This window comes from Strongylocentrotus purpuratus, unplaced genomic scaffold (genome assembly GCF_000002235.5).
Source record: "Strongylocentrotus purpuratus isolate Spur 01 unplaced genomic scaffold, Spur_5.0 spur5_scaffold_10, whole genome shotgun sequence".
Taxonomy (NCBI): Eukaryota; Metazoa; Echinodermata; class Echinoidea; order Camarodonta; family Strongylocentrotidae; genus Strongylocentrotus; species Strongylocentrotus purpuratus.
The window spans coordinates 10,617,337-10,634,731 of record NW_022145595.1 but is presented as its reverse complement, the minus strand read 5'-3'; the positions used below and the strand labels follow the sequence as shown (position 1 = coordinate 10,634,731).

Sequence of the window (17,395 nt, the reverse complement as noted above, 5' to 3'; positions counted from 1 at the left end):
CTGCATCAAAATTTGATTAGTTTTTGATTGGTTGAGAGCTCTTCTCGTGACCAGCAATATTTCAACCATTTTAAGGTTGCTCTGAAAAAATACAACCTGTATTAGGGATTACTAGTTAGGAGTAGAAGTACTAGTTGAGAGTTGAAAATTCAGCGAGCGAATAGGATTTCAAATGACTCCAGGGGGACAACTTTCTCGGAATCATGGTGCTCACGCCGTGCAATCTATGCTGAGCTGCAGTCTAATTATCTGCGCCGCACTACTGAACCAGCAAAATCTTCATCCACAACAGTTCCCTATTAATGCCTGTGTGGTGAATTTTACAAGTAGACCACATGAAACATTGAAGAATGTAAATATGTTTGAAACATAATTGTTTGTTAAATGTTTGAGACACTGTAAAATATGTTAATCGTTGACGTTAGAACTTGTTCGAGTTGGATGAATTTATATACATTGGAAATCGTGTAAGAAACTTCAAGACAGGAGCAAATATAAAGGTGAGTTATTCTGCTTGCTTATACATTTTTCATGTAGGATATAAAACAAATATACCCTGCTTTCTTTTTGAGGTGGTTTAAAACTATGGGCCTCAGTGACTCCGATAGTACTACTGGAGTCACCTCTTGCCCATATTTTTAACCAGAACCTATTAAAACAGTATATATTTGTATACTATAGTATAAACAAAAATACTACTATCTGAAAATAGAGTCAAGATCAAAGATATCCATAACTTCAAATTGGAGGATAATGTAAAAGATATGTTGTGATATGTGATTTTTATACATTTCTCTTTCTCTTTATAATTTGAATACCGGTAAGATAAATGGCACACCAGTGGGATGGGCAAAGCTGTAGCTGCTTAAAGACCACTTGATACTTATTATGCTAACGAACTGAGCCCCAAAAAGTGTTGTAGCGGCCAAAATGAAACTGGAAATGCGGGGAAGGCAAAAGTTTGAGAAGGGATTCTGAACGTGCAGAAAGATTTGCGCACCCAGAGAAGACACTGATGTGTGGATCAATTGTGAGCTGAGATAAGCTGAAGCTGTTTTGGAGACCACTTGATTATTATAATGCTGACGAACTGAGCCCCAAGAAGTGTTCTAGTGGCCAAAATGAAATGGGAAATGAGGAGAAGGCAAAGGTCTGAGAAGTTATTCTGAATGCGCAGAAAGATATGCGCCCCTAGAGAAGACACCAAGGTCTGGAGCAACTGTGAGCTAGGATAAGCTGAAGCTGTAAAGGGACTACTTGATACACATGATGCTAACGAACTGAGCCCCAAGAAGTGTTGTAGTTGCCAAAATTAAACCGCAAATGAGGAGAAGGCAAAAGTCTGAGAGGGGTTTCTGAACGTGCAGAAAGATATGCGCACCCAGAGAAGACACCAAGGTGTGGATTAATTGTAAGCTGAAGCTATTCACTTGCGGACTGCTGATGGCCTGAAACCTGATGATGAAAGTAGAAGCAGTCAAAAACAAGAAGCAGCCGACAAACAAGAAAGAATTGCAGAGGTATCTAGGAACGATTGATTATCTGGGCGACTTTATTCCTAACTTGTCAGAAGTGACTGCACCTCTGAGGAAGCTCTTGGTGAAAGAGAATGACTGGCAGTGGCAGCAAGAGCAGACTGGATCTTTCGAGAAATTGCAGAATCTGGTAACAGAAGCTCCCATACTGCAATACTATGACCTAGAAGTGCCAGTTGTAGTAAATGTGGATGCATCGCAGAACGGTTTAGGAGCAGTACTCCTTCAGAATGAGAAGCCAGTGGCCTATGCATCCAAGCCCTTCACTGAATGTGAGAGACGATATGCCCAAATAGAAAAAGAACTGGCAGCTGTGGTGTATGGAGTTGAGAAATTTCACCAGTACATGTTCATGAGAAAGTTTGTGGTAGAGTTAAATCACAAACCACTGGAGTCGATCATGAAAAAGCCTCTTGCCAATACTCCACCATGTCTACAGAGAATGCTGCTGAAACTCCAGAAATATGACTGAATTTTGCAGTACAAGAAAGGCACTGAGATGTATGTTGCTGATGCTCTGAGCAGAGACTTCATCCCAGAGAGTGAAGAAGATGAGGACAGCCAAATCATAGCAGTATGCATGGTAGACTATCTTCCAAGGTCTCCAGCTAGACTAGATGAGCTGCAGAAAGAAACTCTAGCAGACCCTGTGTTGTGTATTAAAGCTGATGGAAAGAGTCAAAGAAGGCTGGCCAGAGAGACGTCAAGATGTAGAAGCAGAAATAAGGCAATACTGGCAGTTCAAGGATGAGATCACTACTGAATGTGACATGATCTTCAAAATGCAGAAAGTGATCATACCTAGCAAGATGAGAAAGCTGATGCTAGAAAAACTCCATCAGAGTCACAAAGGAGTAATATGGCACCTGGTATCGAGAGAACATACTAGGCTTCGACAGAGTCCAGACCCTTGCAGAGTTTCTTGTACAGTTCAGGGGGAGCGACAGTGTAGTGAGCCAGTGCCAGGCAGAGAAGATATTGGAACTGTGAAGAAAACTAGAGCTGTTTGACAAGACCATCAACCGCCCAGCTCGCCATCAGGTGAAACTCACCAATGGGCGATTTAAGACAACCGGAGTGACCATGGCACTCGGTGTCGAGAAAACATACTAGGCTTCCTAAGAACATACTAGGCTTCGACAGAGTCCAGACTCTTGCAGAGTTTCTTGTACAGTTCCGGGGGAGCGAGAGTGTAGTGAGCCAGTGCCAGGCAGAAAGGATAGTGGAACTGTGGAAGAAACTGGACCAGTTTGACAGGAGCACCAACCGCCCAGCTCGCCATCAGGAAAAAATTAAGAAAGGGACGATTTAAGTCAACCGGAGCGACCATGGTACCCGGTGTTGAGAGCACATGCTAGTGCTCAACTGTGAGCAATCCACCATAGACTTGACTTCGAGACTACGCAGTCTGTTAAGAAATTGGCAACTGAGTTTACACCGATGACAGCTGCTCAACAAGAATATGCTAACAGTGAGCAATTCACCATAGACTTGTCTTCAAGACTATGCAGTGTTAGTCCAAACTGCTGCTTCATGCAACTTTACAATGCCAAGCCCTTCCCTTCAAAAACAAAATTAGAATGTCCAATTGTCCACATGGAATAGGTGGAACTGAGTCGAAGTCTAAGATCTTGTCAAGGAATAGGCTAATAGGGCTTCTGCAATGGAGTTGGATAAACTTATAGACTTCAAGAACAAAGGTAAAGTAATAACTTTCACACAAAAAGAAAACGAAGTGAAGAAAGAAGAGGAAATCGCATCAAAACTCCAACACAGCTAACTTTTTGCCAACAGTGAGCAATCCATCATAGACTTGTCTTCAAGACTACGTAGTGTTAATCCAAACTGCTGCTTAGTGCAACTTTATGATGGCAAGCCCTTCCCTTCAAAAACAAAATTAGAATGTCCAATTGTCCACATGGAATAGGTGGAACTGAGTCGAAGTCTAAGATCTTGTCAAGGAATAGGCTAATAGGGCTTCTGCAATGGAGTTGGATAAACTTATAGACTTCAAGAACAAAGGTAAAGTAATAACTTTCACACAAAAAGAAAACGAAGTGAAGAAAGAAGAGGAAATCGCATCAAAACTCCAACACAGCTAACTTTTTGCCAACAGTGAGCAATCCATCATAGACTTGTCTTCAAGACTACGTAGTGTTAATCCAAACTGCTGCTTCATGCAACTTTCCAATGCTAAGCCTTTCCCTTCAAAAACAAAATTAGAATGTCCAATTTTCCAAATGGAATAGGTGGAACTGCATCAAAGTTTAAGATCTTGTCAAGGAATAGGGCTTTCTGCAATGGAGTCAGATAAACCTATAGGTTCGTATTCTACTATTCTATAGTTAGTTTCTCTAAACTAAAGTTAACCCAAGCTTAGCTAATCAGCACTTAATCAGGACCTCCATACTAAGTGTAGATTACTAAGTGTAGATTATCTCTGGTTTGTATTCTGATAGCAAGGTCTAGCTAAACTTCAGACTAAGTCCAGACTAAATCTTAATCCCGGCTGTAATGCTCAGTTCATCTATAGCGTAGTCTGCTCTCATCTCCCAAGATGGCTTCACAGATCTTTACTTCAAAACAAAGAGGTACGAGGTCCGCAAATTGGACAGCAGACGAGAAAAATTATCTCGTCCATCTAGTTTCTGAGAGAATAAGTGTAGTGGAATCCAAGAGAAACGATCACGAAACGGTTTCACAAAAATCAAGTACTGAGGAAGAAATTTCATGAAGTTTCATGCCCGATACGGACGGCAAGGGGTGGGAGGGCTAAATCCTGTTTCAAGAACAAAGGTAAAGTAATAAATTTCAAGAAAAAGAAAACAAAGTGATGAAGAAAGAACAGGAAATCGCATCACAACTCTAAAACAGCCAACTTTTCCATCCAAGAGCATTTAACTGTGATAAGAGCAAGGATGACCTCTTTACACTTTTAAATAGTGTCTTTGAAATCACAGAGCAGAACTTTGCCTTCTTAGATCATTTTTATTCAGTGAGCTTGGTCAACGATCTGATACAGTGGAGAAGAGAGAAAACATATTCTATAAGATAACCTGTGGACCATAAGACTGGAAAACAACACTGAACAGAACTTTGCCTTCTTTACTAGATCATTTTTATTCAGTGAGCTTGGTCAACGATCTGATACAGTGGAGAAGAGAGAAAACATATTCTATAAGATAACCTGTGGACCATAAGACTGGACAACAACACTGAACAGAACTTTGCCTTCTTTACTAGATCATTTTTATTCAGTGAGCTGGGTCAACGATCCCCAAGTACAGCGGAGAAGAGAGAAGAGCATTTTCTATAAGATAACCCATTAGCAGGAAGACTAAAAAATAACTCTTTCCATTATCTATTTCAAAGAAAGGAGTTCTTGGAGGTATATATATTATTGCTTTTATATGATGGGTAGAAGAATCCCTGTAATTTGATTGGTCAATTACTGTGTAGTTTGCGGCGATTTGATTTTCCAGCTACTGTCAGAGGAAGAATTATCTAAATTGTTGGGTGCGGCTAGCACGAAAAGGTCAATTAAGTATGGATTTTAAAAGTTGGAAAAGTTGCACAGATCAAGAACGTCAATTTAGGAGACATTTTAGCGCCAGAATTTGACAAACTGTTATCATCGTTCTAAACTTCTATGCTTCTGTACATAAGACTGACTGAGTTGTATACATAGAATCAAAGTCTCTTCAGTACCTTCGCTATGGCATACAACGCCACTTTTTGGATCACTGTACTTTAGATATCTGTAACAAATTTCAATTTCCCGAGAGCACACTAATGTTTAAGGCTGTGTTGGTGAAACTAAAGCGAGAGGGGCTGGGAAGCACCACACTTAAAACACTCAATTTCTGTACTTGAAATGGACAAGATCTTCTTCTAAGTTAGATTGCACCTCCCAAAACTCAAAAGGCTTGCCAAATTGATTTAATGACTTTCTTTTGTTAAGGTAAGTCGTTTTCATCCATTGCACTTACAGTACAACAGTCAAATTATGCAAATTTAAAATCATGCTTTCCGGTAATTACCGGATGCATAGCTAGGCAAAATCATGCATCCGGTAATTACTGGAAAGCACGATTTTGCCATGCACCCGGTAAATCTGTAAAATTACAGATTTGCGTATTTTTGATGATTTTTGGGGCCCCATTTTATAAAACAGATGATGCACAGGTTTAATTTGTGGAGCGGTGGTATTGTGTGAATTTGGTCTAAAACCATTCAAAGGTACCTTGTGCACACAATTCCTACCGACGCACTCAATCTTGTGCATCATTTTTATAATGACAACCACTAAATAGAAATTACTTATTGAATGAATAAAAGTTTTGACATTGTATTTTCAAAATAATTAATCAAAAAAATTTAAACTATACACTTGCACTATAATTCTACAATCCGTTCACTCCTTTTATAATATAAATATATAAACTTTTTTCTTTCCAAATAATACATAATAAAAAAAAAGCTTGAATATTTCCATAGTACATTATATGATGTAACTCTTGCTAAAATCTATTAAAGATAAGGCATTCAAAGGAAGCAAAAAATACATAAAATTCTTCCTTCAATACAAAATGACAGAGCATATCAAATGAGTCCTTCAAAATGAGGTAAAAGACTCAAGAAAATACTATGGAATGTAAATGATTTAATAAATTCCTACGACTCTTCCTCCGGTAGAATCTCCTCCACAACCAGAGCGACGTCGTGATCGATCCCTGCTTCCTCTAGCGTGTCTGTTGCATGCTGGGATAGATCCTGCCGAGGGTAGGTCATGACCAGCGTGTAGAGCTTCTGGTGGTAACCCAGTTTGGACATCCAGTTTAGTAAAACCTGGAATAATGATCATAGACAAATATTAATGAATCAGTGGTGATGATGATGATGATGATGATGATGATGAGTAATGGTTTTGAGTGTTTGTAATGAGCCCACTTCAAATGTAAATGTCCTCAAGAGTGTAAAAAAGAGAGGTATTAGAACATAAGAATAAACTGGATTACTGGAATGACACTATAAAGAAAAACAAAAGGTAAAATCTACTGGAAAGCAATATTTAACAAAAAGGTGAATATCTGTTAAGCCTAATCTATTATTGGTATTTTACAACTGACTAGATATACTCATATCAAACCATTTATCTTAATTTCAACCTGTCATCAGAGATAAGTTATCCTGATTCTACACTGCAGAAGAAACTATATGTGACCGGTTCTTAAGGGCTTGTTCAGCTATGGCACGGTTAGCCACCATGTTTTTTTAATGTGTAATTGAATGGCAACTGCGTGCAACAAAGGATATGCGCATGTTCACTGAGCTCTATGTTATAAGATACACAAGACAAGCATAAACTTTACATTATCATGACAGACCGCCGCGGTTATGCCACTTTCGGTATGAAAGAGCCTTTATGTACAAAACCTCAAGACTGAAAGAAAATCCGTATAAGATAAATATTCTTCAAGTTTTACTTTTCTTCAAATGTCGAGAATACACTACAGAACTTTTGATAGTAGTCTACTCCATACTCACCTGAACCTTTTCTGTGAATAAAAAACGTCTTCTTTTCACTATGCTAGCGGTGCCCCTCAATGCAACAGTAATGCTCTGTTTTACAAAAAATAGAAAACCATAAAATGAATAACAATTTAACCTGTATATACCTAATGAACAAAATGATTGATTTTACATCTTGTTGGTGCTTAAGGAATAATAATACATGCAATTACATTCAAAATATGCCCATAAGGGTCTATCCATATGAATTCTGGTTCAGATAGCTTTCTCAAAGTGAATTTTAAAGCCTTTCTGCACTAGTTTGGCCAGAAGGGATTAGACCTCCCTGCGTGGTCACTGACAGGTGATTATCTCATCAAATCAGCTCTCAATTAGCATAAGAAAAAGGGGACCATGGGGACCAACGGTCACCACTTAGGCATTGTTTGCTATATAGAGGGCGCAAGTAGGTACAAGCAGTATCGTCCCGCTTTAAAACTATCAACTGAGAAAGATATCTTTGTATGAAGAGGTAAATCATTCCATTGACATTTAACAGCATCTAAATTCATGCCTCCTTTGGAGGTTGAAATAAAATAAAAACACCAACAACAAAATAATGATTAAAGCAGTATTAGTATCTAGAAGAATCCAGAAGAATCTAGAAAATGTTGTTACCTTTGGTGTTCCTTCTTCTGGTTCGTCTGGCAGTGTTATGACCTGCAGTGAGCACAACACAAACGTCATTCATTACATTAAACATTACAAACTAATTCACCCTTAAGGCTCATTCAAATATCCGCCACAAAACACATGTTTTTTTAAAACAAGTAAATGAACGGCGACTGTGTGCATCAAAGGTCCTGCACGTATAACTGAGCTCTGTGTTATTGTATAAAACATGTGTTAGTCTTTACAACATCATTTTTTTAAAGGACAGCTGTTTTACCGCTTACATACTTAAATAATGTTTCCTTTTCATTGTTTAACTTCATACAAATCCTACTCTGCCTACAGTACTGATAGGATTAGGTATACATGTATCTCCTGCACTTTTCCACAGATGATTAGGATAATACTTTGAATTATAGAAATATTAAGTTTGTTAATATATGTATACATGTAAATCACATTTTGATATGAAGTTATTATTGTTTTCATATTTGTATTATTCCTTATGCTTACATATTCAGTTATTGTATTTGGAAAAAAGCAGAAATAAAATTAAACAAAATAACATATAATCTCTGAGTCAAGGCAGGTAAATATCAATGAAAGTTGATCTTAATGAGCTAACTCCCTCATCTTTTGTGTTTGATGCAATAAAGGATACTGCCCTCCCTCCAGATAAAAAGTATTGGGGTATAGATCATAACATTAGCAATTGCTAAATATCATAAACCACAAACCATATCAAACTTCATTGTAAAATATGAATAATAAAGTTATACTAGAATGAGCATTCTAGTCAATAAATTGATAGATTTTGATGGTTTTACTGAGATATAAATGGCCCGGGTAGTGTTTCACAAAGACTAAGATCGACTTTAAGTTGGACTTAACTATGGCAGGCCATTCATGCCACTAGTTCCTCTAACCATTCCTGGCATTGGTTTATCAAGGGACATATAAATCGTGGTCACAAATCTACAGAATTTACCTTTTTTGATAGTTTATTATTGAAGTTTAAAATATTTTCTAAAGATCATAATTGAGAGACCAATGGTGAGAGCGACCGGTGGCATGAATGGCCTGTCATATTTAAGTCCAACTTAAAGTTGATCTTAGTCTTTGTGAAACATTCCCCAGGCCATTTGTTGTTATGCTTTAAATCATAAATTCCATATTAACAGACTTACTACTTTAGCTTTCGGGGGTTCAGCTGGAGCTCTCTTTGGTGGGTTTGTCACCGACTCTGGGAGCTTCCTAGCTGCAGCAGCATCCCGGTTAGTTCCCTCTAGGTCTCTCTTCCGAGGAGCCGGTCTGGTCTCTTGGTTCCCGGATGAAGAATCATCATTGTCATCTCTTGGCTTTACAAATGAAATAAGATTTGTCATTGTAATCATCTCTGGATATTATAAAGACAATCACTAGACAATTGAAAAAATACCTAAACACACACCTATTTAGCTAATAAGTATTTATCCTTTTGTTATTCGCCTTTATTTTTTGTACTGTATTTCTTGTTATTTTCCTTTTGTTGTTGTTGTATTACTTCATTGTTCATATGAGTACTTGTTATCTTACTGTTCTGATACATTGTATCTATGTAAAGTACTACAGCTATTATGATAATAATCATTACCCTTCTCATCAAAATCAGACTCATGAGACATCCATCTACTGGACATCCTTAATACACATACATGTAAGGGACAATACCTTTTCCTGTTGGTCACTTCTACCTCTCTCTAACTAAAAAAAAGTATTCAATTTGGCATAATATAAAATAGCTTTACATCATAATGAATTTTCAATAAGGTGACAAAACACAACAAGTAATCTACCAATTTTATATGAAATAATTTATCAATTTGAATATTTGAATAATTTGATTTACCCTTGTGCGCTCTCCTTTTCCCTTCCATGCTGGTCCTGCATTCCGGTAGAATTCCTTCTCCAACTCAGCTTTCTTGGCCTCTTCCTTTGGTTTCAATATCCTCTCGTTAAAGCTCTCTGCCTGCTTATCAAAGAAAAGATAAATATTATTAGCCTAATATAATACAGCTCAGTGGCATATCCACAAATTGTTGCTTTCATAAAATCATTGAGCTTGACATAATAATTAGATTACTCATTATTTCTAAGTATCATTTGAGGTGTTCACACTTGTACAAGCATTGCTTTTTAGTGGACCCCTCTGCCGTTTCCAATATGTATTTCTACATTTGTTGTAAATGTTTATAATTGATTTGTAATGTTTTGTTGGAAACATAAATAAATTGAAATTGAATTGAAATCTCATGCCTAGTTTAATCCTTATCCGCATTTATGCAGTGAAAAAGAGCAGTGAAAAAGAAAATGCGTGGTCATTATATTTGAACACATTTTCTTTCTTGTGCTTCTTCCACAGATTACAATGTCTTTTCCCTGAAAATTAGAGAGTTTGCCTAGCCTAACATAAGCTATTATTCATGTTCAAACCAAATTTTACACATTAAAACCCCATTTAAAAAATAAAAAAAATTATGACTCTATACCATATTAGTGTAAATAACTTAAGATATTTCATGGATGTTCATGATTTCAGAAGAGCTAGCCAATAAGATTACAGTGTACCTTTAATGTATGCTCATCCTGTATCTTCTCTCTTGCAGCTTTCTGTTGTTTTAACAGCTCATCAGGAGGCAGTTCTGGTTTAGCAAGGCAAGAAAAATGCACTGAAATATTAACTTTCAAGAGGCTTAAAAATAACAATCAGGCAATGTGAAAACAAAATCTTTTTTCATATTCTAAAGAGTGAGTGTCCTCATCAAATATTGGATTTCACAAAGGAACAATTAGACAATCTTTACACAACAGCTATGTCATTTTAACTTGCGAATACAAACATGGCAAGTAATTTCACACACAGTTCTATAGGAATTGTGCAGACGTCCATAGACGAAGGCATTTCACAGTCACAAGGTGTATCAAGTCATGTGGTGGTGTGGGGGGGGGGGGGGGGGGGGGGGGGGGGGGGTGTCCGGACACTTAACAAACATACAGTCTTCTTTTTAGTGCCTTCAAATTGAACCAAAAATATTCTTCAAATAGCACTTTAACCATCATGAATATTTGTCCTTTATATTATTGCCCAACAGAAATCATAGAAGATTTATGAAATATTGCTTGTAAACTTCTTCAAATTGCTGTTTTGCCCGGAGTCCGGATACACAACCTGTCTGGACACACAACGTCTGGGTATACTATTCAAGTCCAAATACTTACTTTCTTTGGATTCATCCAAAGTGGGATGGGATTTCGGGAACCAACTAAAGTAAAACTTCTGAATGTTGTCTCCAAAGTAGAGCAGACAGAGCATCAGGATGAGGAGGTAGAAAAACCCTACTCCTGCTAGTCGCACAACCTCACGGAACTCTGGAAAGAGAGAGCAAAAGAAAAGAAAGTTTTCTCAATTGTCCTAGTTTTTTCCGATTAGTTAAGTACATTGTTTAAACATATTTGTGGCTTACACCCAGTAAATAAAATCGAATGATTGATCTGTAGTTTAGTATAGTATACCAATTACCAAGTTAGCAAACAGGGGTGCAGGCACGCGTGAAGTTATCGACTGTAATCTGTCATTATTAGAGGAGGCGCGATTGCTCAGTCGGTAGAGCAGTGGTCTCGTAATCTGGTGACCCGAGCCGTGAAACCTGTGAAAAAGTGTATACTAATATCAACGTTTATCCGAAAAATACTCCAAAAATAACAAGAAATTTGATACGAAACAGGTAATAAACGATAACGACTTTTAAATCATGATCTTTATTTGGACATTTAATGAATATTTACTTCATTTTGGGTATGTTTTAGAAGGGTATCTCCACGCCGGAGTTACGGGTCAAATTTTTGGATAGGTTTCTGAACAAGCGCCAAAATTGACACGAAACAGGTAATAAACGATAACGACTTTTAACTCATGATCTTTATTTGGACATTTAATGAATATTTACTTCATTTGGGGTATGTTTTAGTAGGGTATCTTCACGCCGGAGTTACGGGTCAAATTTTGGATAGGTTTTTTAACAAGCGCCAAAAATAGAGTTATGTTGTGTGATCAGTGAACACGCTTTACAATTTCCATTCAGATTCACAATAGGGTAGAATGCCCAGTATTCGGTCACTTAAGGGGAAATCACTAATATTTTGAATTCTTACCTCTTTTATTTTGCAATCTACCCATCAAAAGAAAAGAAAATTATTCCTCTGACAGGATTTCATAGTCACTTAACATAAAGAATGATGATAAGAAAAATATTTCCGAAAGAAGACGGAGCATTTTTCTGCCCAGAATTCGGTCACGCAATTTGTGCGTGGTATCTCCGTTGCCAAGGAGCGTAGCGTATTTGCGCACTATTTTCACACAATTGCGCGATAAAGCACTGATTGTAAATGCGTTGACCGAATACCGGACGAGCGATACCGCATGGCAAGGGTATCGTATAAATACCTCTTGCACATCGGCAAGTGCGTCATTTGCAAATTTGCTGCGATGGAGTGAAAACGGAAGTGATTCTCTTCACACACATACTAAATTCATTGCGACAGCACACGTAGTTGTTTCGCAATAGACTTCTACATATGGCTTAGACCGAATTTTCCGTCTCTTTCGTTCGTTAGCCTCTTATTGGGGTAGGGTCGGCTCTCTCTTTAGAGACGGAAGCCGTTTATACACATGTCCTTGCTAACGCCACGGCCAGTTCTGGTCGTAGCGTTTTGCCCCCAAAATCCCCCAAAATGTCATTTTACCTCGAGCATGTTATATTGTAAATTAGGCCTAGGCTATAATAAATCAGTTCCACTTACCAACTTGACTGAAATAATCAGTTTAATAGTCCCTTTTTAGGAAATTATGGGTCAAAATCGAAATCCATTTTGAAAATCTTTTTCAACATGGATTCCGATTTTGACCCATAATTTCCTAAAAAGGGACTATTAAACTGATTATTTCAGTCAAGTTGGTAAGTGGAACTGATTTATTATAGCCTAGGTCTAGGCCTAATTTACAATATAACATGCTCGAGGTAAAATGACATTTTGGGGGATTTTGGGGGCAAAACGCTACGACCAGAACTGGCCGTGGCGTTAGCAAGGACATGTGTATAAACGCCTTCCGTCTCTAAAGAGAGAGCCGACCCTACCCCAATAAGAGGCTAACGAACGAAAGAGACGGAAAATTCGGTCTACATATGGCTATGCATGCTAACAGAACGCAGAAGTGCAGAAAATTGTGAGACACTGACCAATTTCGAGCTAAGTTGGAGATCTTTCCGGGGCCCCATAATATATCTGATTTAATTTTGAGAGTTAAGAAAAGTTGTTCAGCTGCCTAGTTTGTGCAAGTTTCGCGGCTCATTAATTATTTATTTAATTGTTACAGCTGTTGAAACGGTTGTCTGACCGAATACTGGGAATGGCCTACTGGGCGCTCTACCCTAGGCCTCACAGTCACACACTTCTAAAGTCACACTCACAGTAACAGTCATCTCCCTCATCATACTTCTACTTCTACTTCTATTCTACTACTTGTCAAAGCCTGTTCAGCATCTAGACAAGGGTGATCTTTTGCCGACGGTGGACGGCTTGTGTAAATTTGTGCCGAAATATATACATGTTTATGGTGCAAGTAAAATGATAAAAATCATAAAAATCATAAAAAATAATGATGATGCTGTGACTATTCGCAGCTGATGGCTTCCTTGAACTGCTTCAATGTGGGCAGTTCAATGATATTTGTAGGAAGCTCATCCCAGTCTTTCATGGTGCGAGGAAAGAAGCTGTATTTGTAAGAATCGGAGGATGTACCAAGTCTGGTGAAACGAAGGTGATGTTGACTCCTTGTAGCTCTGTCTTTCTGTGAGATGTAATCTGGAAGAGGGATGGCTATCTGGTGGTGGAGGATCTTATACATCATGGCTAGACGTGATTCCAGTCGTCGCTCTTGTAGAGTTGGGAGTCCGATGTTCAATCGCATAGCCGTGACGCTGTCTTCTCGGCTGTGATTCCCTGTGATGAAGCGTATCCCCCTCCTCTGAACTTTCTCAAGGCTATCTATCAGGTTTTGCCGATATGGATCCCATATAGCTGCCCCATATTCTAGTTGTGATCTGACTAGTGTTGTGTATGCCTGTTTCTTGATGGCAGATGAGCATAGGCTGAGGTTTCTTCGAATGAATCCAAGTGTTCTGTTGGCTTTGGCTGCGACTGCCTTGATGTGATGTTTCCAGCTAAGTTTTTCATGGATCTCCATCCCCAAGTAAGACTGGCTGGAAACAGCGGCGAGCACCTCATCTCCCATGGTGTAGTTAAGGATACACACACACGGTCACACGAAAGAAAGCCTCCCAGTTTATATTATAACATTTTGTACAATATAAGTATATTTATACATGGCATTAATAGTAACATACCAAGATTTTCAAGCATAGCGAAGTTGATCAGCGATACCGATGTTTATTTAGATTTTAGATGTGTCTTCTCGATCGTCTGCTAGACATGCAGTCCCAAAAAGTTAAGGCGACAATATTATTTGGTTCAGATTTGTGCTGCCAATTTTATGATAAAATATTATCTGTCAACTTTATCAATTAAATATCATTTATCAGAATTGATGAATGAATTTTCTTTCATTTTATATCTTTAATATATATATAATAGTTCAACAAAATTGAATGTTTCTTTTATAATAATATATACATATATTTATTTTTCAAATGTTTATAGCTTTTTGATTGGCAATTCTAAGTAAATGCATTTAAAAACTGTGTGACATTTTCTTGCAAAATACGATGTTGTTGTTGTTGTTTTAGTTTTAAGGGCTGAATATTTACGACGTGTTCTTAGATGTAGCCTACCTCCAGGCTGAAATAAATATGTTTTATTAAGTTTGTACAGCTCCGGGGTTTTAGAAAACAAAACAAAATTGTGCATTAGTATCACATTTCTGGAAACGTGAAACTCTAATTAAAAAAATTAAAAAGTGTGGGGGTGGGGCTGTTTGCAAAATCACACATCTTTTTTCTTTTTCTTCTTCTTCTACTTCACCTTCTTCTCTACGCTCGGTTCTTCTTTGTCTTCTTCTTGTTTGTTGTTCTTCTAATAATCACTGTTTTTGTTCCTGTTCTTGTTCTAGCTTCTTGTTCTCCTTTTTTTTCCTTCTTCTTCTTCTTCTTCCCCGCCTTCTTCCGCTAATTCCCCCCCTTTTAGTTTCTGCTTCTTATTCTTTTGCTTCTTTAGTCTTCTTCATTTTAATTCTTCGATCTAGACCGTTCTACTTTATTATAATTCTTACTCTCAGTCTTCTCCTTCATTAAATTTGTTTTCTTCAATCTTCTTCGAACTTCTTCTTCCACTTCTTCTTCACCTTATAAGTACCTCTTCATCTTTTCTTTTCATTATTCTTCTTCTTCTTTTTCTTCTTCTTCTTTCGTTTTAACTTCTTGTTCTTGTTCTTGTTCTTGTTCTTGTTCTTGTTCTTGTTCTTCTTCTTCTTCTTCATCATCTTCTTCTTCTTCTTCTTCTTCTTCTTCTTCTTCTTTTCCTTCTCCTAATCCAGTCCTTCTCCTTTTTCTTCTTTTACCTTTCCTTTTTAATATTTGTATTTTCTCTACCTGGGATGAATGACACAGGTTAAGCTGTTATCTTTGCTTGACAAATCAAAAGTTGAGACTTTCTTTCATTGTTGAACCTTTGCTATCTTCCTCGGGACTATATTAAGCAAATAACTACCGTTGGTGAAGGTGATGGGACAAACTATCACTTCCGAGGCGATCTAGATGTAGCTATCTTTCCGAAGCGAAGCTGAGGAAAGATAGCGTATACATTCAGATCGCCGAGGAAGTGATAGTTTGCCATCGCCTGAAACCAAAGGTGATTATTTGCTTTATATTCCACATCTAAAACAATTTAACTACACAAATAAAAAGGACGTGTATGCATCTACATTAAAAAAAGTTTAAGTTTAATCCAACCCCTTGAGGGTAAGGTGCGCGCATGTGTTTTCTTTAATTGCGCTCATTGGTAATGCGCGCTTAATTACGCCTGTTTTAGTGCGCTTTTGGATAATCTTCAGTGAAAGTGCGTTGCCCTTTGTAGATAGTACCTCTTTCTTCAGTGAAAGTGCGTTGCACTGTGTAGATAGTAGTACTATCTACACAGTGTAACGAACTCTTTGCTTCTCCCATCAATAATGGGCGAATTATCTTTCATCACGTGATTTACGTTTGACCAATCGTAGAGCAAGATTCTTAGTATGTGGAATATAATAGCTTATAGCTATATTCCTAATTCTGAAATCCTAACATATATCGTTATATTCTAGCCCAGAAGTAAAAAGAGAAATTTGAGAGGTAAGTGTCTTTTGTTAATGTTAGAGAACACATTCGTTTCAGAAAATCAAAAAGTACAGTAGCCCTAGACTCGATGTAAATAAATTGTTTTAACCCCCCCCCCCCCCCCCCCCCCCCCCCCCCTCCCCCTCCCCTCAACATCTCTCCGATTTTCGTTGGATTGCATTGTTTTTTTCTAAGACTTCTGACAAGACTAGCAATTGCGGGAAATCGGTCTTGTTTTGATTCGCGTTTCGTGGTAAGAAGTTTGGTGGATTTTTCTAAATTCTAAAATTTTGACAAATGTATGACTGGTAATAAAGTGGGGGTGTTTACTTTGGAATACCCCACCAATACAAATATTCCTTCGTGAGCAACACAATCACTTTAATTGTCTGTTTTGCAAAAGTAGTTGGCCTAGAATCGGGTTCGAACATGTTCGAAGGCGCAGGCGGTGCGGGCAACTAAATGTTGAGCAGGCGCTAGCTACAGCTACGGGCGCGGCGGGCAATCGGCACCTCGCGCTCGCGCAGTGCATGCGGAAAGAGAACAGAGAATGCAATGGACGCCGCGCCAGACGCCTAACCAGTGGGGGAGGGGGAGGGGGGACGGAAGAAAGGAAGAAAGGAAGAAAGGAAGAAAAAGGAACAGACAGACAAGAGTCGAGAATGGTATGAAGTAGACCGAATTTTCCGTCTCTTTCGTTCGTTAGCCTCTTATTGGGGTAGGGTCGGCTCTCTCTTTAGAGACGGAAACCGTCTAGACTCTATACACATTCCCTTGATAACGCCACGGCCATTTCAGGTCGTAGCGTTTTGTCCCCAAAATCCCCCAAAATGTCATTTTACCTCATGCATTGATTATTTAAAATTAGGAGAAGGTTATACTACATCGGTTCCACTTACCAACTTGACTGAAATAATCCGTTTAATGGTCCCTTTTAAGGAAATTATGGGTCAAAATCGACATCCATGTTGAACATGTTGAAAATCTTGCAAGCTGTGTTAAACTCTTGCTAAGCACGTACTTGGTACTTGGTTGGGTAATCCCTTTGGCAGCTCACTCAGGAAGCTATACTGGGATGGTAGGTGAGGCAAGTGACTACAAGGAGTGTCATGAATTGCTGGAATGGTGTGTGGACAAAGCACTTGTCAATTTACAGTAAAATATGCTAAGTCCAGTGCAAGTAAAAACCAAGCTAGTAAGCTTATATGATGTGAGAACCAACGGGGGGGGGGGGGGGGGGGGGGGGGGGGGGGGGGGGGGGGGGGGGGGGGGGGGGGGGGGGGGGGGGGTGGGGGGGGGGGGGGGGGGGGG

At 38.5% G+C, this 17,395-nt stretch overlaps 1 protein-coding gene across 1 annotated transcript; it reads right to left on the bottom strand.

Annotated features, from left to right (window-relative positions):
• Positions 1 to 4,603: 4,603 nt before the first annotated feature.
• LOC115921670 (UBX domain-containing protein 8-like) lies at positions 4,604 to 14,262 on the bottom strand. Its single transcript, XM_030979466.1, has 8 exons — positions 14,162 to 14,262; positions 10,977 to 11,126; positions 10,326 to 10,399; positions 9,607 to 9,726; positions 8,906 to 9,076; positions 7,725 to 7,766; positions 7,083 to 7,157; positions 4,604 to 6,383 (listed from the first exon to the last, which is right to left on the bottom strand). Exons 1-8 carry the CDS (start codon positions 14,175 to 14,177, stop codon positions 6,210 to 6,212), a joined length of 822 nt encoding a protein of 273 aa, XP_030835326.1. The 5' UTR covers positions 14,178 to 14,262; the 3' UTR covers positions 4,604 to 6,209.
• Positions 14,263 to 17,395: the final 3,133 nt, after the last annotated feature.